General features: G+C 41.7%; 1 protein-coding gene across 2 annotated transcripts in view; it reads left to right on the top strand.

The window, feature by feature from the left end:
• Positions 1 to 21,806, top strand: part of Pcnx2 (pecanex 2) — a 226,460-nt gene that overhangs the window by 108,649 nt on the left and 96,005 nt on the right. For both annotated transcript variants that reach the window (XM_087181900.1, XM_087181901.1), the window contains exons 20-21: positions 15,656 to 15,797; positions 18,932 to 19,109. In XM_087181900.1, the coding sequence (XP_087038026.1) occupies positions 15,656 to 15,797; positions 18,932 to 19,109 (320 nt within the window). The remainder of the gene's footprint in view (positions 1 to 15,655; positions 15,798 to 18,931; positions 19,110 to 21,806) is intronic.

Raw genomic sequence — 21,806 nt, 5'->3', positions numbered from 1 at the left:
CTCATGTGCAGGCTATGCTCAGATATTCTTTGCCACAGAAGCACAGAACATTGCCTCTGGGAAGGAAGGAAGAGTAGCCAAGGTTAGTGAATGTGCACTGCTCCTGGCCACATCCATGCAGACATTACTACCTGAGAACAGAGCCATGGAATTGGCCAGTGGCAGGCATTACTAATCAGTTTCCATTAGCACATGTGCTGCTCTATCTCATTGGTTTAATTCCATCTCACTCATTTACACAGGTGGAAACAGAAGCCTAATGTTCAGGCTTGTAAATTGGGTTCCACTTACGTTGTAGCCAGTGAGTACCTAGAGCCCGCTCATCACAAGGGGTCCAGGCACACTCCTTCTGCTGCACATGCTGCCCTGAGTGTGGTGGGTAGAACAGGCACAGCCCAAGGTGGTTTTAGTTCTCTGTCTGTTTTGCTGATATTAGCTACAAAAGAGCCATGTGGCTGCACTATGGTTTGTCCTGTAAAGTAAGTCTACACTCCATGTCCTGATGCTAATGTTACCAGCCTTTCCTCTTTGATTTGAAACAGACTCACCACTGTGAATCTTAAACATTCTTGTGGTTTCCCACACATACTCCACATTCTCTCCCCTCTTGCTTTTCCCCTTGCTTGGGTTGCTGTTCCTCCAGCTTCCCTGGAGTAATACCAAACTACTCCAGAAGTCCTCCCTCAAGCACTCAAATCCATCTAGCTTCCCATTGTCCCCTGAGCCTCCCTCTAGTATAATCCGCTGCCTGAGACTGCTAGTGTCTAAGGCACCCATGACCCTTGGCTTGCTCAAGGCCATGCTGGCACAGAGGTAGCCTTCAGGGAATGTTTGCTAAACTGCATTTAATTTGAACAGCACCCATCTGTTTCTGTTCTCTGGAACAAACACAGAACTCTGTGCCTGTACTTTTTTTCAGTTTACTTTGCCTTTCAGCCTTTTTCATGCATCCACTTCTAGGCAGACTGTGGAGATGACAAATTAATTCTGTTGTAAAATTCAGATATAGTAAAATAGAAATAAGTATCACAACTGGAGTTGAAGACTGTATGGTACATTAAAAATGTATTTTTCATCAATCTAGTTCTTTATCTTAGTAACCTCAACCTACCCTAACCCTCCTGTGCTTTTTCATCTGTACTCTATTTTTTAGCTAAATGAACAAGATTCTATCACATGTAGTACAGCTGAGCAAAGAAACTGTGGTTCTGTGTGTATGATTATGTGAATGAGTATGTGTGAAGTTGTGCTTTTTAAAACAAAATTTGCTGTTTTCCAGCATCCCAAGTGGATTGTACTGAAGAAGATAGGCCACAAGCAGCACCTTATTAATCAAGCAGAGAATTTTCTAGACTAAATGCTAGAGGAGCCTTATATTTTTCAAAAGTAAAGCAAATTTACTTTCCTAAATGCTAGGTTGATTGCAGACCAATGACTTCATCAGTTGACTTCTGTTATAAAAAAAATAAAATTTGGTTCTTTTGCAAATTTGTTTTATTTAAGAATTTTGCAAAAGAATTGTATTATTTTAAAAAGTAAATAAGGGGGTTTGGTTACATTTTCACATGGTCCTCCAAGGTAAAATTTCCATAATATTATAAGAATTGCCTCTTAAAAATTCAATGAAAATTGAAGAAATCTGATTTGATGATCATACTCTTACCATAAAAGTGGAGTTTTGTGGAGTTATAAAAGAGAGACAAAGAATGAATACATTATTGGAATTCATTGTTTACTTATTTGTTCACTTCAGAAATGCTCCTGGATATACTACCCATTCATCTAAAAGATCACTGATGTCCCACATGATGCCATGTCCTAGGACTGGTGACACAGGAGTGACTCTGACATCACAGAGCTACAATATAGTAAACCTGTGTTCCTGCCATAGTGGTGGGTGGCAATGTGGAATAGGGTGCTGTGCCCAACCTCATAGCAGATACAGAGAAGCAGAAGGCTTGACTCTACTGGGGTGCTTACAATTAGGTTTTTTGTTGTTGTGGTTGTGGTTGTGGTTGTTGTTTTGTTTTATGAGACAAGGTCTCGCTCTGTGGTTCAGGCTGGTCTTGAGCCTACTATGTAGCCCAGGCGGGCCTCAAACTTGTGGTGATCCTCCTGCCTCAGCCTTCCAAGTGCTGGGATTACAGGCATGTGCCACCACCTCTGGCTACAGTTAGTTTTATGTTTCACTGGTTAAGGCTTTCTAACTGGTTGGCTGGACATATAAACTGGAAAATATATGGCTTCGTGTAACTAAATGTTGGATTTGTATCTGGCGCATAGTAGGTCTTTAATAAGTTTTGGTTGTGAACAAATGAATGATTAGTGCATTGTAAATTTTCCTAAAGAAGGGTTTCCAGTGGGCTGACACAAGCAGGCAAACTGCTGTAGGTGCAAGGTGGGTTGAAGGGCTCCGGTGCACCAGTCTGTGAATAGTATGCAAAAGCTTGCTGGTTCCTAAAAAACTTACACTATAATTTTTGGATACCTTAGAAAAAAACAAATAAAAGGTTATATAAATTACAAAACACATCACTTGAAAATCTTATATAAATTGTAATTTGAAAAAAACTCACCATTTCACTAATGAGTCCCAAATATGTAATTCTTCAATGAGATTTTCTCTTAGCAAATCTAGGCAGTCAATTTTCAGATCAACTGGTATCTGCACATGATAGACGTGGTTCTGAAACATATTGCTTTCTCTAATGTATTTTTCATTTGTGTTAAAGTAACACATAGTTAGAAATCAAATAGAACAAGTTATAATGAAAAGCAGCAGACTCCTGTCAGCGCTACCACCCTCCCATCTCTGATTCCTCTTCTCCAGGAAAAATTACTTCCTACTCTTTGGTATTTTTTCTGATTTTACCATAATTCTCCTAAATAATGATAATGTTCCTGTTCTGCTACTTCTGATATTTCAGATTCATTTAGCTACTGGTTTCACCTTATGAAAGATAAGGATTTGCCTCTTTCATCTTCCCTAAAGCATTCCCTTTCCCCTTCCTTCCAATATGGTTTTTATATTATTATTAAAATATATTTACTTTTTTAAGACTATCAAGTCTAAGTGTTCACGTCTCAGTCCAGTAGAATGCCAGGACGGCATTTCCTTTCTCACTCAGGTGTGGTGGGATTTGTGGATGTGTGTGCTGTGTGCTCACCTTTCCAATAGTTGTATAACCAGCTCTCACTCACATCTTCCACAGAAACAGATTTGCCAGGCAACCTGTCAGCTACACCTGCCTTACCTACTCACTCCAGAATCAGCTAAGACCCATCTTGCCCCCTCCTCCCAGTTTGGAGTGAGGCACAAGCTTCAGTCACCTCAAAAGGGGTGTGTGCACTGGATGCTTGCCAGCACCTCCCAGGTCTCAAAGTATTTTTTTTTCCTCTGTACTTCAGAGATGACCTGTAGTGTACAACTGGCAGGTGGTAAATGCTCCTTTTTCAGGATTCTAAAGCATGGTCACATCATCCCACAGAGTCCAGTGCTACTTTGGGAAATCTGATGTTTTCTGACTCCTGGTCCTTTGTATGTGACTGGGATTTTTCCCTCCAGGAAACTCTTTAGGTAGAAATTATAGTGTCAAGGCCTAGAGAATAGGCTTTGGGATAAGATTGGTGGGCTGCAGTCCTGGCTCTGCCCCTGATTACCTGTGCTTAACATGGTGATTCAGTCTTGCCATCTGTAATCGAGGGTCCCCATACCAGAGAATTGTGAAGGAATGGAGTTAACGTAAGACATCTACTACCTTTGGCATAGTCCTTGGAAGCAGAAAGAACCTCCTCCCCTATGAGTGCATCCTCCTCCTCCTCATTCTAGGGCTCTGAAATCTTGTCACTCTGAGCCTTTCTTTATATCTCATTTCACCCATGATGCTGGGAAGTCAGTGACGCTGCATCATCTGGATTTCCATGCCATACAGTTTAGAAAAATTTTTTGGTCAATAGGTAGTTGTACTTTCTGAATAACTCATTACACAGATTAATGCATAGGAATTATCAAACCTGAAAACACATATGAAATCTATTGAAATATATAGTGATAACTAAAGGAACATGGCATCTGGTTCCAGAGCACCAAGGCTGTGCTGGGTCCCTGGGAATGTCCCATCATCCTGTGTATGATGGGTATGGCAGGCAGAAAGAATGGATTCCTTGCCCCTTCCTGTCTGAAGGAAAAGGCAGGGTCGGCCATCAAAGGGAAGGAAGAGGGTTCCAGGAATGGCTAGAAGTCATGGAGAGCACAGGTTAGCTTATTTGGTCAAGGTCATGGACCTGGAGTTTATCTTACGCAGAATTCAAGGGCTCCAAACAGCAGGGTGATGAGATTTCCTTTACGTTTAGCAATGATGACCCTCAATTCATGATATGCATTCCTGAGGACTTTAGAGTCTTGGCCTCAGCCTGCCAGAGAGGTGAGTATGAGATGTTCATGCTCTATGACAAGGGCCTGCCAACAGCCAACTGTATTCATTCCGTTTTGTGGCGGTGACCAGGGCTAGTCCCTCTGCCTGCCCTGCATTAAAATCTGTCTGCCTCCCTGCTCTTTAAAGCAGAAAATCCTGGATCCTCACAGCTCAAATCCCAATTCAAGATCTGAATTGGAGAAGGCTGTCTTCCTAAAGCCAAATTCATCCTGAGGATTTGTGATTAATTTTTAATTACTGAGAAGAATCTATTTTAGTAGCATAGCCATCTAAATAAAACACAACCTGAAAGCACTTTAAGAAAATTTAAAGCTTTCAATTGTAAGGAGTCGTATATAAACTTGTAAATGGCATAATTAGTTTGCCTTCATTTGCTCAAGGGCCTAATATTCCAGGGAAAAAGAGAAATGATAATGCTCAAGTAATGTCTTTTTATGGTCTCTTTGCATATTCAGGTCATTACAGAAAGGCAGTCATAAAATATCATCGCAAAGGTTTTCTTTTTAACTTTGTATGACTACTGAGACAATTTGAGGACTTTAGAAACAAATTTATCATGTTATTACATTTGCAAGCTTTCCTTTTTATTAGCTTTTATGTTTGTTTCATATAAAAAGACTAAGTTCATTCTCTGAGAATTCAGAATTCCTGACTTGTACTTCTGTTATAGCTTCCTCTTATATTTCTATTCACCTTTTGGTTTGTCTCCCTATCCCTTTAACTGTAAACATTCAGTGTAAGTTTGCCCTTATCTAGAGATTGAAGCATTTATCAGATTAAATGACTGCTGTTGGTGGAAAGATTCTAAATTAGCTAAGTGTAGTGGTTAGGGTTGAGTGCCAACTTGATTGGCTTTGAGATCCACTTGGGGGATTGATGGAGCACACCTCTGGGTGTGTCTGGGTGGGCCTGGCAGGCATGGCCATACTGTGTCTGGTCCCTGGAGTCTTCCTCTCTGGCACTATTCCCCTGCTTAACTTACAGGTCCCTATGAACTAGTAGGCATCTTTGCTCCACCACAGCTTTCTCTCTCGATGCTTCTACTTTGGAGTCAACAGACCATGGACTGAATTCCTTTAAAAAGTAAGCCGAATTAAACCTGTTCTCCTTTTAAGTTGTGGGTGTTGGGTATTGTGACCTGGAAATGGGAAAGCTGACTGATACAGTGAGAATGAAAGTGAAATTAATTTTCTGTCAATAGGCAGGGTGAACAGAACTTGAACTCAGAGGTTTGGAGTTGGTGACCTCTGGGATTTGTTCCTGCTCTGTCATTCCAGTATTTTTGTTAGCTCTTCCCCAACATCCTTCTCCACTTCTGCTTTGGCCAGATGCTGGAAAACTCTGCCCTGGGATTAATCTTTCCCCAGATTGCTATCTCTCATAATGTCCAGTGCTTGTTGGTGAGTGCAGTGTGAACACATCTGCTCCCCTCTCACCTGGGCTTCTAATTGAGTCAAAATCCATCCTTAGAAGGCACGGGTAGCTTGTCTGCCATACTTCGACTGCAGTGATCACACAGTCATTTCCTTTGTGGTGGCACTTGGGTAGTGCACAAGAGTTGATTTACACAGCTCAGCCTAGTTCTCACCACATAATCCTTTTATTTGGTGGGGGGAAGGTACTAGGGATTGAACCCAGGTACATCCCCAGCTCTTTTCAATTTATTTATATTTTACTTTGAGACAAACTCTTACTAAGTTGGTCAGGCTGGACTCAAACTTGCTATCCTGAGCCTCTCAGAGTCCTGGGATTACAGGCCTGCACCTCCATGCCTTGTTCTTTTTTTTTTTTTTGCTTTGTGACTAAGGGTTCTGTAAAAAAGTAATAAAGTCCTTTTAACTAATAAATTAACTGGTTTTTTAGTCTTTTAGTCCTTTTTTCCTTCAGAAGCCTGATAGAGCTCCTTCATAGCTGTCATCTGGTTCTGTTTCAAACTGGAGACTGTTTATCATCTCTTAAATCTCCTGGCCTCGGCCATCCTCCATGAATGTGATCTGGCCTATTAGATGCAGACCTTACAAACTCCCTGTTCCTTAGTCTGGGGATGAAATAGAGCTTCCTTCCTGAGTCTCCTCGAAGCCTGAATGTCTTAATTTCATGCCCTAAAGAGGGCCTGGGTTACACTTTCATGCACATTCATACATACCCCCTGTAGCTCAGGTGGCTGAAGTCTCACAGAACAAGTCATTTCACTCTCAAATATTTGGAAAGGTACGGATGGCAAGTTAAGAGCATACCAGTGGTTTCCATTTTAATTGAAATTCATTGCTTTATGTGTTTCTGAGGTGTGTAAACTGAAATTATTATGGCAAACCTGTTTTTGTTATCATGATCTGCAGTAAATCCTTTTGGACTGCAATGGGATTATGCCCCTCCACTAGAATCAGTCTTATCTCTACCACTGGAAAATATCATTTTCTAACGGCAAATATGATAGCGTTTGAAAATCCGACAGGCCCTCCCCAAGCAGATGGTTCCTGGGTTACTCTGCAGTGATGAGCCTCTCCACGTTTCTTTAATGCAAATGCTTTTCTAATAGCACTGAAGATGAGATTGACTTATATTTCTCTTTGTTCACATTTTTTTTTGCAGGAATCGCTAAGGTTATCATGTTTCTCTAAATTGGTGACAAACATTAATAGAACTCTGTAAATGTATTTTTGTAAGCAGGCTGAATTGCATTTGATGTGACCGCCTCAATCTGACGCTGTTGATTGCTTATAAATGGAGAAATCAGGAAAAAAAATTTGTGTGGAAACTTAAAACTAAATATTTGCACCTTAGAAAAGATTAAAATAGGAAATGTTTAATGTTATATAGTTAGAGATCTTTTTGCTTTATAATCAAAAAAGCAATTCCAAGGGGTTGCCTTTTTTGTTTTTTTGAGTCCATCTTTGTACAGTTTAACTATCCAGAATTTGCCCAACCACTAACAGTATAAGACCATAATAACATTTACACAACCCCAGCTCTATTCCAGGCATCCTGTTATGTACTTGAAGCACCAAACCAAGTAAGACATAGCACCTGCCTTTGATAAACTCAAAACCTAGCAGGAAGATTAATATATAAATGAATAATTACTCTATGATGTGACAAGTACTAAAATTGTAGCATTCAGCACATATAGTCATGGCACAAGGAATAACATACTTTGCCTTGAGATCAGAGGTAATATGTAGAGAAGGCCCAGGTCAGTGTCAAGCAGACAGCCAATTGATACTGGGTATGTGACAGTAAGACAGAGTGTCAAGGGGAAAGTGACAAGTCTGCGGGAGCAGGCAGAAAGGGAGTGCACTGTTTATAAAGCATTTAAATACAGTCACAAAACCTATTAAAAGTTATTCCTCTATACTGTGACCATCAGCTGACACTTCTAAATAGTGTCAGTGCTAAGTCCTGCCTCTACCAGAATGAACGCTCTAGGTGTAACCTGGCAGCTGCTGGCAATGACTGTATTGGAAGCAGGGCCCACAGAGTCCCAGTGTCCATATGGCATAAGGCTGGTCTTGTGAGAAGACTAGGAGTTTCTCCAGCAAGAAAGTCTGAGGAGCATTCCAGGAAAGCACCCAAAGATATAGAGGCACAAAAAGCATCATGTTTGGGGCAGCACAGGCGAGATGGAAGTTCTTCTCAGTAAATGGTGGAAGTCATTCAGATGGTAATATTGCAACATGGTGCCGAGCCCCTGTCTCATACTGTACATGGTAACCAGTTCCGGGAGGTTTCCAGCTCTAGACCTGAAAAATAAAACAAAACAAAGTCCTAGAGAAAAGTATAAGAGAACATGGTGAAGATATCGGTCTCTTAAAAAGCCCTAAAAGGAAGAAAAGTAAGGACATGTTAATATTATATATTCCTTTTCTATAACTATAAAAGATACTATTAAAAGAGTGAAAATCATACATGAGATATTATCTCAATATATATACTGACTGAAGATGCATACATAGGATGCATAAAGAATTTCTAAAACTCAATAAGGACAAGACATATAATCCAAGGCATAATAAGTTACTGTATTTTACCAAAATAATAAGTTATTGTATTTTACAAAAGTGTGCATGCAAATGGTCAGTAAACAGATAAGGTTTTCAACAAGATTAGTCATAAGGGAAATGTAAGACAAAACCATAGCAAGACACCAGCATGGCTGAAATGAAGAAGAGAAAAGATGCTTTGGCAAGGATGTGGAGCAAACAGAAGGGATCTTTTGTACTGTTGTGGGAGTGGGTAGTGGCACGGTCACTTTGGAAAATGGTTTGACAGAATCTCTTGGAGGTTACTGGTGGCACACCTAACTGCTTGTGGTTTCACACCCAGGTGTACATTTCACAGATACATGCACATGTGTTTATCAAGAGACATGTGCAGGAATGCTCACAGCAGTACTCTTCATGAATAGCATAGGCCAGTTCCCGACCAGATGCCCATCCACAGAATGCTGAAAAAGTAGGCCATGTATATTCACATAGTACATTCTTCTGTGGCAGTGAGAATGAATGAACTACAACTGCACACACAACTGTCGGTGAATCTCACATAGAATGTGCTTCCAAATCTAGAGCTGGCAACAAAATCCTTGTCCTTGCAAAGCTGAGTATTCATTGGGGAAGTAGATGCTAAACAAATGCAAAAATAAATAAACAAGACAGAAGATAGGAATATGTTTTATAAGGAAAAAATAAAATTGGTGAAGAGAGGTAGTGAAAAGAAGAGGTTCTTTCAATAGGGCAGCGGGGAGAGGACCCATGCAGAAGGTGAAATTTGAGTGGAGACTTGAAGGGATGAGGGAGTGAGCCACGGTACTTCACACAGTAGGTGTGAAGTCTGAGCACATGAGACTTTGGGGGACATTGTAGAGCAAAACTGTAACACAGCCCAAATGCCCATCAACTAATGAATGGATAAAGGAGATGTGGGTTTTATTATACAGTGGAGCACTACTCAACCATAAATAAGGATAAACTTGAGACATTTCTAGGTAAGTGGATGTATCTTGAGACTATACTCTTAAGTGAAAGAAATTGGACACATGTAAATATTGCATTGTTTCTCTGGTGTGAGACACCAAAAGTGTAAATAAGGACCAAAATGTATAGTAGATAGTGTGAAATAGTAAGAGAATGTTCAAATGGGAAGGGGGACTAGGGAGGAGGGGGGAAAGGAAGGAAGGGAAAAGAAGAACAGCGAAAAGAAGGAATGGAAACAAAGCTTTTATTAAATAAGGAGGGGAAGAGGAGTTGAAGGGAGGGGAGGGAAATAGGAAAAAATGCAGAAGCGAGATATATCATGTGCAGGTACAAATTCTCTATGATAGTGATCATTATCTATATCTTAAAATGTACTGGTAAAATTAATTAATAAAAAAATCATAACACAAAGTAAAAGCTTACTTCTTGTTTGTGCAAACTCTATTGGGATTTTGGTTCAAAGTGTCTGTCCCTTGCACAGTAGAGGGCCACAGTGACCTGTGGATCTATGTGTTGTACTTTTAAGGTCATCATTGAATCTTCACATTCTTGAACAAGCAGAGAGTGAGAAGCAACATGCACTCCATACTTACCACCTCCACTTGGGGGTGACGTGTGTAATGCTGTCATTCTGTTGGCAGGAAGGAGCCTTAACAGTTCTTTCGTAAAGACAAATAACCAGGAAACGTAATCCCCAGCAGGGCACCACTTCTGAACACCAGTTCTATGCTAAGGGAAGGATGAATTTTTGATGATCACCTCAACAAAATTTGTTTGCCTCAGACTTTGTTATAATGAGAATAGGAAGCCATTGGCAATTCTGGAATGGAGTTGTGACAAAGTCTTTAAAGTGCCCCTGGAAGCAAGACCAGTTTTCGGGAAGTTTTATTAGTCTAGATGAGAAATGGTGGTGGCTAGGCCCAAAATGATGGCCCAAGGAGGAGAGAAATGTGCTTGAATTTGGGGACAGGTTTCAAAAGTAGAGTCAATATGATTTGCTTATAGGTTGAATGTATAAAGTGTGGAAAAAAGAATAGGGAAAGGATTTGTCCTGAAAACTCAGATGATTGAGTGATGCTGCTTAAAGAGGTGATGTTTAGATCACATGCTGTTTTCCAGAAGTCACCTTCTCAATTCTGCTTCCCGTGATTGTCCAATTTTTTGTTGTAACCCACATGAGCTACCCCTATACTCTTGATCCTTTTCATTCTGCTCTTCCTTTCATAGCCTTTGTTCCTCATCGCCTTTTACTGTGCTATGCACTTTTACTTATTTATTCTGTTGTTTATTGTCTATGCTACATTGTAAGTCCTACAATGGCAGAGATTTTGTATTGCACACTGTTTTTAGCCTACATGCCTATAAAAGTGTTGGCACATTGTATGTGTTCAGTAATGACTGCAGACTAAGCATATGGGAAAAGGTTTAGTGAGAGAGTGTGATGAAAGCTTCTGTACAAGATGCTGATCAGAGGTGTGCAGGAGATGTTGGAATACTGATTTAATTCCAGAAAGAGGTCATACATGGACATATTTTTAGTAGCCATCAGCACACTGATGATACTTAAAGTCACGGAACTGCACAAGATCACATAGGGAGTTACAAGATGGGAGCAATTAGCTGGGTCAAACTCTGCTGGGTGGTTGAGCAAGATAAGAATCATGATTGACCACTGGATATAGCAATGTAAAAGTCATGGTGACCTCAAAAAAAGGAGTTTGATGGAGTACTTTCTATGAGAATCTGAGTAGACTCAGAAGAGAAATAGATATAAAGTTTTAGAGAAAGGGAGTATAGCCAAAATGTTTTTTGCAAAATTGTTACAAATGGACACAAAGAAATGGAAAATTAGTTGAAAAGAAAAACAATATTTGCAAAAAAGGTTTAAGAAAGAGCAGATTTGGGCCAGAGATTTAGCTCAGTGGCGCTGCACCTGCCTGGCAAGTGCAAGGTCCTGAGTTTGATTCCTGGTCCCCCCCCCCAAAAAGAGCAGATTTTTCAAAGATATTATAGCATGATTATATGCTGATGAAAATGATTCAGTATAGAGAGATAATCAAGGAATGAGGGACAGTGTGGGGTAATTGCAAGAGAAAGGTTCTTACGTAGGAAAGAAGGATGGGATCCTGTCCAGTAGCTATATATATTTTTTTGCTTCTGGTTTTTATATAGCTATAATTTCTTAGAAAAAAGAGATTAAAGGCCCAAATATTACAGATTGAAAGGAAAAGATAATATGCAAGAGATAAGTACATGGAATCAACACCACGTAGTCCTGGAGGCATGGAAGAAAACCGTCCAGAACAGTGTTTCTCAAACATGAGGATGTCTCAGAATTGTTTCAGGGCCTGTTAAAGCACAGATTTTCTTGCCAGGCCAAACCCACAGAAATTCTGGTACCCTAGGTCCTGGGTCTGAGAACCTGCATGTTTCACACATCCCAGAAGATACTGGTACTTCTGTTCTGTTTCTCAGTGTGCTGCCTGAGATCCAGCAGCATCAGTATCACGTAGAAGCTTATTAGAAATGGAGAATGTCTGGCTCCATTCCAGGCCTACTGGACCAGATTCTGCCTTTTAACAAGTAATTTATTTGCACATGGAAGGATGAAGCTCGCTACTCTAGGATAATGGGTTTCAGCCTTTCCCCAGGTGGTTCCAATCTGAAGCTATGAACAAGAACAGTTGACATTGGAGGACTCCAATGTGTGTTGCCTGCATGGCTAAGTTAATGCAAGAGTCATTATCCAGGATTGAGAACCTATAGAAAAGAGCAGGCTTATGGTGCTTGATGGATCTCTTTTCAGCATGCTGAATTTGAAATTTTCTTTGGGACATCAGATGAAGCTATTCAGTTAAGTATTTAGATCTGGAGTCCAGGAGAGCAGAGAGAGATGAGAGGGAGAGGGAGATAGAATGACAGATTAGAGTGTTACCAGCATGGAAGTAATAATTAATGCTGTGAGTGTTAAGGACATTGCTCTGGGAAATGAAATCAATAATACAAGGTGAAGGAAAGCCAATGGACAGGGCTAGGGGAAGAGGAGTCTGCAAATGAAATGAGGGGAAAGTAATGGGAAAATTTTGAGCACAAGCTGGAAAGGGTGGGATGGAGAAGCTCAGAGTGTGTGTTGGGGGGTGGCTGTGATTTTACACCTCAGAGAGGTCCAATAAGATAGACTGAGATGTGTCAGTTATGTGGCAGTCAGGAAATCACTGGGACCTGGCCATGTGAGGTTCTGAGCAGGTGTAGCTGCAAAAGCCCAGGGGCAGAAGTTTCCCCCGTAACTAGAAGACATGGAAGTGAGGTCATCATCATCAGGTATTGAGAAGCCTCTCAACAGCTTGGCTGTACAAAAAAAGGATAGAGGAGATGCAGGGGAGAGACAAGTGCTGCACATGGGAAAGAGCTGGAGTGTAGCCAGGGGGAGCCTGTACAACCCAGATGGCGGGGAGCTGGGGGTCTAGGACCTCAGTGGGCCGTGGCCTCAGGAGGAGAGAGTGTGGAGATGACTGCAGATGTATTTGTTGTTGAAGGGGTGGGAAGGTGAGGACATCAGTGCCTTCAAGATTCCATTTTCTCTAGAAAGCAGTAGTTAGAATCATTTGCTTGGAGGAAATGGAGGAGGGGTCTTGAAGACTTTTTTTCTTAATTTTCATATACTTTCACAAAAGATTAAAGTCCTTTCATCTAGTTGTGAATTGCATAATATACCTTGACTTTATTATGTATAAAAGATCATTCATTGCGGAATAACACATTTTCAAATCTACCCTAGGAAGCATTACACCTTGCCTGTTAAGAAAGCCCAAAGTTGAATTCCTACCCATCATCCCTACTCTTTGAATTTAATTCTCTTCCAACTCTCCTGACTCTTCCTCTATCTCATTGGTCATTATGATTTCTTTTAATCTTTACCATTCCTCATTGCATCTCTCTTCTGTTTATGAGGCCCCTTGTCAGGTATTTGTTCTCATTGTGTTTTGTTCCCCTGTCATGAAAGCCTTTCACTCGGCCCAGTCTCTCCATTGCTGTCTTACTCCCATGAATTCTTTTCAAATAAGATTTCTAAATGGCAAACTTCACTTCATGTTTTTAATCAAGTAAAAGTATTTTTTTTGTGTTTTTGAGTTACAAAGATAATACACTCTTATACTGAAGATAAGCCATGTAAGAAGAAAGTAAAATATTAGTTTCAGTCTGGGGTGTATGTGTTCCTGTGTGTGTGTTGGTGTTTCTTCCTGAGGCCTCTTACATAAAGTCCCAGGGGAGTCAGTGGAAAATAGGTCATTTGTCCTGAAGTCCTGGGTGAGTGACCTGGAGGGGACAGCATGTGACATGAGTGTGACAGTGCTTCTCTGTCATGAGTTGTTTTTTTTTGCAACCCAGACAAAAACTATGTAAAATAACATAAAAGTGATATAGTTCTCCCCCCATGCCTGAATACTGTGAGGCAATTTTTTTTTGACATAAACTGTCGAAAAATGTGATTCAGATGTGTGATGGAGCTTCCATCCTCCCTTGCAGATGTAGACTCAAGCCTGGGGTGGAGAGGGTGAAGCCCCGCAGAATGACTCCTTTGCCACTGTCTGCTGGTGGATCCAACCTGTCACAGTGTCCAGGTTACTGCAGATTGAAAGCATATGACAGAAGGGGTGGGCTCCCTGGGAACCCTGAGCCTGTCTTTGCTGTACTTCTCTCTTTGAGACAGAAGCATAAGGGATCTCAAGCCCTGGCTCTGGACCCCTGAGGCTATAAGGAAGCTTTGTCCACCTGTATTAGATTTCTCATCACTGGGACAGAATACCTGACACGAACAACTTAAAGGAGGAGAGATTTATTTTGGCTAATTTTTTTTAGAGGATTCAGTCCATGGTTGGTTGGTTCCAAGGAAGAAATGGTACGGCAGAGGGCATGGCAAAGGAAAGGTGCTCAGCCCATGGCAGCTAGAAAACAGAGAGAAAAGGGATGATGTGGGCACAAGAATACACCCTTCCAGCTCATGCATCCAATGACCCACCTCCAACCAGGCCCCACCTGCAAATATAAGACTTTGGGCGATATTTAGATCTAAACCCTAACATCTGGCCCTGGCCCCTCCAAAAAACTCAAGTCCATCTCATGATGTAAAATACATTTAGTCCATCTCTAAGGGTTGCCATCTCTGGGACAAATACCACAACTTAAAGGAGGAGAAATTTATTTTGGCTTATGGTTTTTAAAGAGATCACTCCATGGACAGTCAGCTCCAAGGCAGAAACAGAAACATGCTCCAAGGCCATGGTGGAAGAAAGATTCTCACTCTATAGCAGCTAAGAAATAGAGAGAGGAAGGAGGAGCCAAAGACAAGAATACACCCTTCCAGGTTATGCCTCCAGTGACCCATCTCCAACCAGGCCCCACCTCCAAAGTAAGACTGAGTGGGGCACATTTTAGATGGAAGTCATAATACTGCTCCTAATGTGGCCCAAGAAGTTTGTGCTCTGACCAGGGAGAAAAGCTATTGAGAGGGTCAAGAGGTGCTGCAAGTACATATCCATCACCCACCAGGAGGGCAGCAGACAGGGAGGATTCTTTTCCAGTAGCAGTCTCAGGGGATGGGCGGGACACAGAAAACAGGGACTCAGAATGACAAAGGGCTCTAGTCACACACCCAAGAGTTGGTAGAGACTGAAGGCAAATCTAAATTGTTCTGATTTAAAATTTTAACTCTTAACAGACATCACTGTCCCATTCTCCTTTATCATGAAGGATCAGAAAAATGTAGTATGTTCTGAGTGATGGGTTTAACGATCAGCTTTCTCTTCATTTATATACTGCCCGGGCATTTGATTGTGGATTTAAAGAGTACAAAGAGAAAGAGAAAAGCCCAGAAACCAGTCTCAAGTGTAAAAGCAGTCCAGGGGATTGTTTTCCAGTCCTGCCTCCTTTCTGCCCTTACTCACTGTGACGACTTGACACTCTCTCTAAGACAGTGTCACATTGGTGCCAGGAACCAATCCGCAGAAGTCAATCGACCCAAAGGCTTGGATGCTGACCCGTGTCACTGTACATTATTGGTTTGAACTATGCAGAAGCAAAGCTGAGATCTGCTGCCTAGAGAGAAAATCCTATACCACGACTAGTTCTGGAGTCCTCAGTCAGCAATTTTGAATTGGAGAGGGAATATCGCTTGTTATTAAATCTGTACTTAAGGAAAAATACTTTGTTACTGGCTGTTCTAAGTGGTTTTTGTATTTCTTTCAGATGTCGCCCATTTAATGTGGTTTGAAAGACTCTATGTTTGGCTTCAGTGTTTTGAAAAATATATCTTGTACCCAGCAATAATTCTGAATGCTCTTACCATTGATGCATTTTCAATAAGCAATTACCGGAGACTTGGTACCCAGTAAGTGAAGAATGGTTTATTCTTTTAAAGATTTGGATCACAACATTTTCAGAATCTAGTGAATTTTTGCTCAACAGGCTACAGAAGAAACCAACTGTTACTGACTACTGACCACATAAAAGTGGTCCTTCGTGGTCTTTTACTCACACCCACCAGAGTAGATAGTAACTGTGGAGTGACTAGGGTGCAAGGGAAGTTAGATATGCTTGAAGTGATGTTGTGAATAAATGTCAGTAGATTTGAAAACCATCCTCAGAAGCTTAGTCAGGGAGGCTAATGAGATGAAGGAAGCACAGTGTGAATCCAGGATTCCTGGAGTTCTCACCACCACGCCTAGAGCATTATGAACTGCCTTGTGCCATTTCATTTAGCAAATACTCTATCATTTTGTGCTTGAGGGAGGGGGCGATTAATCAGTGCCACTGCTCTCTGCATTTATCAAGAGGAGTTTCATAATTTAGAAACTGGAGCACGAGACTTCATACTGTCAAGATCCCCTTTTTTTCAAAGGATTAACAATGCACAGTGGATTCATTGGTTTCCTATGTTAAAATCAGTTCTGAATTTACAAATGGAAACGTACTTGATAATTTGGGGATTTGCCATTCTGACAAAAGGTGAGAGTCGATGCTTAAATCCATTATTAGTGTAGGAGGATGTAAAGGAGATTCCTTCTCAGACTTGCTCATTAGTCACGTTGCTAGAAAACTACATATCCAGGTCAACCCTGATGCTAATCCCACACATATTAATTCAGACCTGCTCTTTTGTTCAGGGCATGATGAGGATACATTAATTAATATTTGCCAAAGATTGAGCAAGCTAAGATGAAAGGCATTTTAATACTCTGTGGGACTTTGACTAAATGCAGAGTCACAGAAAGCAGACCCTAAATGAAATGATCCCATGACCTCTCTGTCTTTATTGGGCTCTGTCTTCCTTCAAGTCCAGACCGGTTTTGGTTAAACCAGGACAAGAATTCTATACCCTTTGGTACTTAAAACCTTAGACCCTAGGGATAAAATTTAGTCACACCAGATAGATAAGCAGAGGATGTGATGGCAGACCTGTCACCCAGCTGAGATAAGGCCCAGGCCAGGAGATGGCTCCACTTCTGAGCATGGTGGACTTCTCCTAGCAGCCAGGATTACCAGTGGGCACAGCCATGCTTGACCCATGACTTCTCCTGGAACTGGGCACTCATCCACAGTCAAAATGGAAGGCAGAAGCATGAAAAGCTTATACCTAAAATCAAAAATGTCCTCAGTCTTGAGCTTCCCTGTCACTGGGGTTCCTCAGGAGGGTGTTGGCTGTCCAGAAGAGATTTTTGTTTTCTGGATTGCTGTCTGAGGCACCTGGAACTGAGGTCCTATTTTCATACCATCTTATCATGGTGGCATGGGTGGCCCAGTGGCAGAGGAAGTCAGGCTATGAAGCAAGGGTTGGCCTCACTGCACAACATAAGGGCTGAATGCTGAGGTTACAGAACTTCCCCCCTCCCCTTAAATCTGCACGGAATCAGGGCTAGTTCCCTCAGAAGCCAAATCCAAGCCTGTCAGACTGGTCCTTGGGCATACCTCACCTTGTGCATCCTGGGGCTGAGCAGAAACAAGTTAAGTCCTGGGTCTGAAGGGAGATAAAAGATCAGGTTGAGGCATATGGAACTGCCAACATTAGAGCTTTTTGATGATAAAAGTGACAATTTTGCACCTGATAGGTGCAAGGATTTTGAAAGCACTTTTAAAAAATATTTTCTTTGAGACATGATAATTGTATATATTTATAGGGTACAGTGTGTGTCATTTACATATATATCATGTACATATATGCATATACCCCATGTATATATATTGTGTATAAGGATTAGATCAGGGGAATGGCATATCCATAACCTCTGACATTCATCATTTCTTTGTGTTGGGAACATTCAAAATTCTCTCTGCTGGCTCTTTTTGAAGTATTCAATTAATTGTCTATAAGTCATTACTGTTCTGAAAGCACTTCCTAAATGTCCTCAAACTGAACAAGATATTAATAAGGCCCATAATGGTTTAGGGTTGAGGACTCTCCTGGGCCTAGAAAAGTAGAAGTGCAGCCCCAGTTCTCTGCTAGAAAAAGAAAACTTTGCTTTTGAGGGCAGCCATTCTTGAGAACTTTTCCACTGTGCCCTCGGGTTCTCACGTAGCATGTTACGGTTGCAGGGGAATCTGGGTTCTTCAGGAATGCAGCCTAAAGGAGGCCACTCTTTACTCTGGGCTTCCCTGTGTTCATCACCTGCCTTCCAGTTTTGAGCTTGCTCATCATTGGCTCCCATCCGGGGAGTCATATACATTACATGCACTCCCCGTGCTCTTTAATAATCTGAATCTCTGAATGAGTCCAGGAGCTCAGTCTTCAAAGCAAAGTCCTGGGAGAGAATTTCTTTGCCTGGCTCTACTTGAGTGAACTCCTCCACTGAAGGCTTATGCTATGGAAGAAAAAATGCCAGGTCCTATGATTTTAAGGGAAAAAATGAGAAAGATCATGACAAGCTTATGTTCACTAGGATGACAAATGTGCTGAAAAAGATTGAAAGTTAATAGTACAAATGAAAACTGGCTTTATTAAGACACTGGGTTTCTTTCTCTGCTCAGAGCTGAATGTTGGCCATTGCTGTGCCATTGTTTCAGTCAAATTCCTTTACCATGAATTGGTATACTTTGAGCAGACTATAGCAGGGACAACGTGCTGTTTTCTAACTGGGCAGAAGCTTCTTTCCATGAAATTTTCCTCATTGCTGAGGTCTTTAACTCAGCAAGCCCAAATGAGCTCTATGTCCTTGCGGAAAAACACAAGGAGTTAGAAAAACAGCCTGTGATGGAAATGGAATGTCTACTGGCAAAGACGATCTCACTCTGGGGGAGCCACTCTGGACTGAGTGGTCCAAGCTCAGCCTAGTGAGACCTTAGCCAGTTACTCAAGTGCCCTTAAGCCCCTTTCCTCCCATGGAGGATTCAGACAGTAACAGGGCCTCCATCTGGCCTTCTGCGTCTGTGAAGAGTATCACAGCATCATACTCAGGAAACTATAGTTCTCATAAGTCACCTGGCACTCTCCATCTGTCATTGAGTGGTCCTCTTCTCTCCTTTCCACAGCTGGGACATTTTCCTGATGATCATTGCTGGCATGAAGCTGCTTCGGACTTCTTTCTGTAACCCAGTTCACCAGTTTATTAACTTGAGCTTCACTGTCATCTTTTTCCACTTTGACTACAAAGACTTTTCAGAGAGTTTCTTGCTGGATTTCTTCATGGTATCCATCTTATTTAGCAAGGCAAGTTAAATGGTTGTTTTCTTCATTTTTAACATCTTGAAGGGGCATTTCTCATCAAATATTCCAAGAGTTTAAAATATTTTCTTTATAAAACAATTTGTAAGAGGAAATGAAATTGAATCATATGTGTATGCTATACTCCTGCTGCCACGTGGGGGAAATTCCTCATGGAATGTAACTATTCCATGTAACTTGCTAAAAATCACTAATTAAAATGAATCAGTCATTAGCGTCGCTTAAAATTTATCTCTGCTTAGACTCTCATTATAGGACTTCCCTAGATCTTAGCATGCTCTGAATTAAATTAAAGATGAGCAACCAGACTTACTTATTTAATTTTTTTACTTTGCCTCGAGGTAAGGGTTGAGACCTGGCATCTGAGGGTAAGATCCCTTGGGGTGTTCTCATTCCCAGAGTTTGTCTCAAGTCACGATTTCATCTGCTATGAGTTTGAACAGGACAGCAAGCAATCCCAGTGGCAATTCAGGGAAATATAAGTAGATGGTGCTAGTATTTCACACAAGAAACATAAGATTCTCTGGGTATTTGAGAGTACCTCCGTGGCTGTATCTGTCAGATGAGGATAACAAAGCCTAGGTTTGAAAAGAGAAAGGAAGGATCTGGAACCCTGGCTCATGAGTGTTCCCTGGCGGAGCTTCTTTCTCACTGTGCTTGCGCTCATACCCTACATTTAACACGGTAGCCCACACTGACTTTACCAGCTCCTCATCCTGTTGTTCAATAGTTTTAAATTGTAAGGGCCTTTCCCCTGAATTTCATTTTCCATCTTTTCTGAGCCAATTTTGTTAATTTTTATTTTCTTGTTATTTATTGTCTTTGCTTCCTACTAGCTTTCTCTTTGCTCCCTTTAGGTAACAAACAATGAAAACTATCATATCATACTAAAAACTCCCCAAATAGCAGTTGGCATCATGCCATCTGTGCTTGTGAGTCTTCTCTCATCCCTCTAGCTGAGCAATGATTCTTCAGTGCCCCGAATCCTTCCTGTGTCCTCTCCCCCAGGTCTCCCTCTGACTTCTGCAGCCTGCCTCGGTTTCCGTATTTCACCGCTGACTGTCCCCTCAGCTTTCCTCAGCCACAAGCATGTACATTGTGTTTGTTTGAGCTCTCTTTGGTTCTGATCAATCTTCCCCCCTGTTTCTGACTTCACATCACAGGTTTCCCATTCTGTTCTTCTTTCTTACCTCAAATCATTGTAAAGTTGTAGCCTATGGTCTTCAAGGCATTTATGAAGTTTTTATACATGACTGTCCACTTGTGGGCGTAGGAGCTTGTCATCAGCTGTGAAATGTGCCCAGATGGTTCAATTCTCGACTCTGGCATTATTTATATTTCAACATGGTGAATATATTTCTTTTTGAACCTCATTTTCCTACACAATGGAAAATAATGCCAGTTTCATCTGGGTGTTGAAAGGATTCATTCAATAACTATAAAATATATCTTAAAGTAGAACTTACTCTGCAAACACAAGGTAGAGCTTTTAGAGCCAAGATGTAAGTAGGAAAAGAGAAGCCTCACACTGTTTGTAAGGAATGTGCTAGGTAAGCTGTGCTTCAGGTAAAAAGGAAGCAGGCGGAGAGGAGCCCGGGTGGTTTTAAGTGACTCCATGGCTGCAGTAGGAGTGACTTTTGCTGTCCAGGCGCAGGCAGTCTTTCCTCATCCCACTGCCTGCTGGTCAGCTGAGGGCTAGCCGGCCACTGCTTGGCCAGGCACAGGTGTCTGGGTGATCAAACGAATGTGCATGGCTCACCCATCTTGTTCACGAGGACATTCAGACTCATCCTATGCAGAGTGGGGTGATAGAGCACGATCTGAACTAAATCCACAAAGACCTGGCGGGTGCAGGCACTCAGCTTTTGCTTTGCTGTAATCTTTTTGAAACACCAATTAAATGCTAATAATTTCAGGCAGAACCATAGTTGCAGCTTTCTTATTTTCTCTAACTGAGGGAGCATTAGCAAATGCAATTTGAATAATCTGCTTTTAGATTGGGATAATGGCTGAGTCTAAAAGAAAAAGAGCAAGGAAAGCAACTGAGACAAGGGGAAAAAAGCCAGACAATGAATGGCCAGAGAGTGAGACTGAGTACTGGGCCTACCCTGGCTTCTTTGGATGCCTGCTCATCTCTTATCATCAGAGAGCAGACAACAGTGAGCTTCCTGGAATGAAGAACAAATCTTACTCCCTGAAGGCAAAAATACAGTTGAAGAATGGATCGCATTTGTGTCCGTGATGTAAAATGGCAGTGGCAGGGATCAGCTGCAGTTAGTGTCTCCTGCAGAGGTTCTGCCTGCACATCCCAAGTGTGGCTCTCTTCATTCTCCTCACTTTCTCTCAGAGTGCATTCCCTAGAGGCTTCCTAGAAACCTCCAGGGTTGGGTTTACAGCCTCACAGTTCTCCTGGGTCACTGGTTGCTTGATGTGTGAGTTCACCTGTCCCATCGACTCATTGGAGTCTTGTTCTGAGAGTTCTCCACATCACCACTGCCCCAGCCCTGCCCCCGTGTGCCAGAGTACAGAGCTTTGTCAGCCTGGAAGCCCCCTCACAGAGGGCTGTGAGATTGATGAAGAGACATTTGGGCAAGTATATCGTTTCCATGGAGGAAAGGAGCCGCACCAACATGGGGACACATAATTACTATAAGCCAGTACCCCCTGATCCTCCAGGCTTCT

Source organism: Heterocephalus glaber, unplaced genomic scaffold, assembly GCF_053883595.1.
Source record: "Heterocephalus glaber isolate CG9 unplaced genomic scaffold, H.glaber_assembly_v1.0 deba00001472, whole genome shotgun sequence".
Taxonomy (NCBI): domain Eukaryota; kingdom Metazoa; phylum Chordata; class Mammalia; order Rodentia; family Bathyergidae; genus Heterocephalus; species Heterocephalus glaber.
This window is presented reverse-complemented; position numbering and strand designations above follow the sequence as displayed.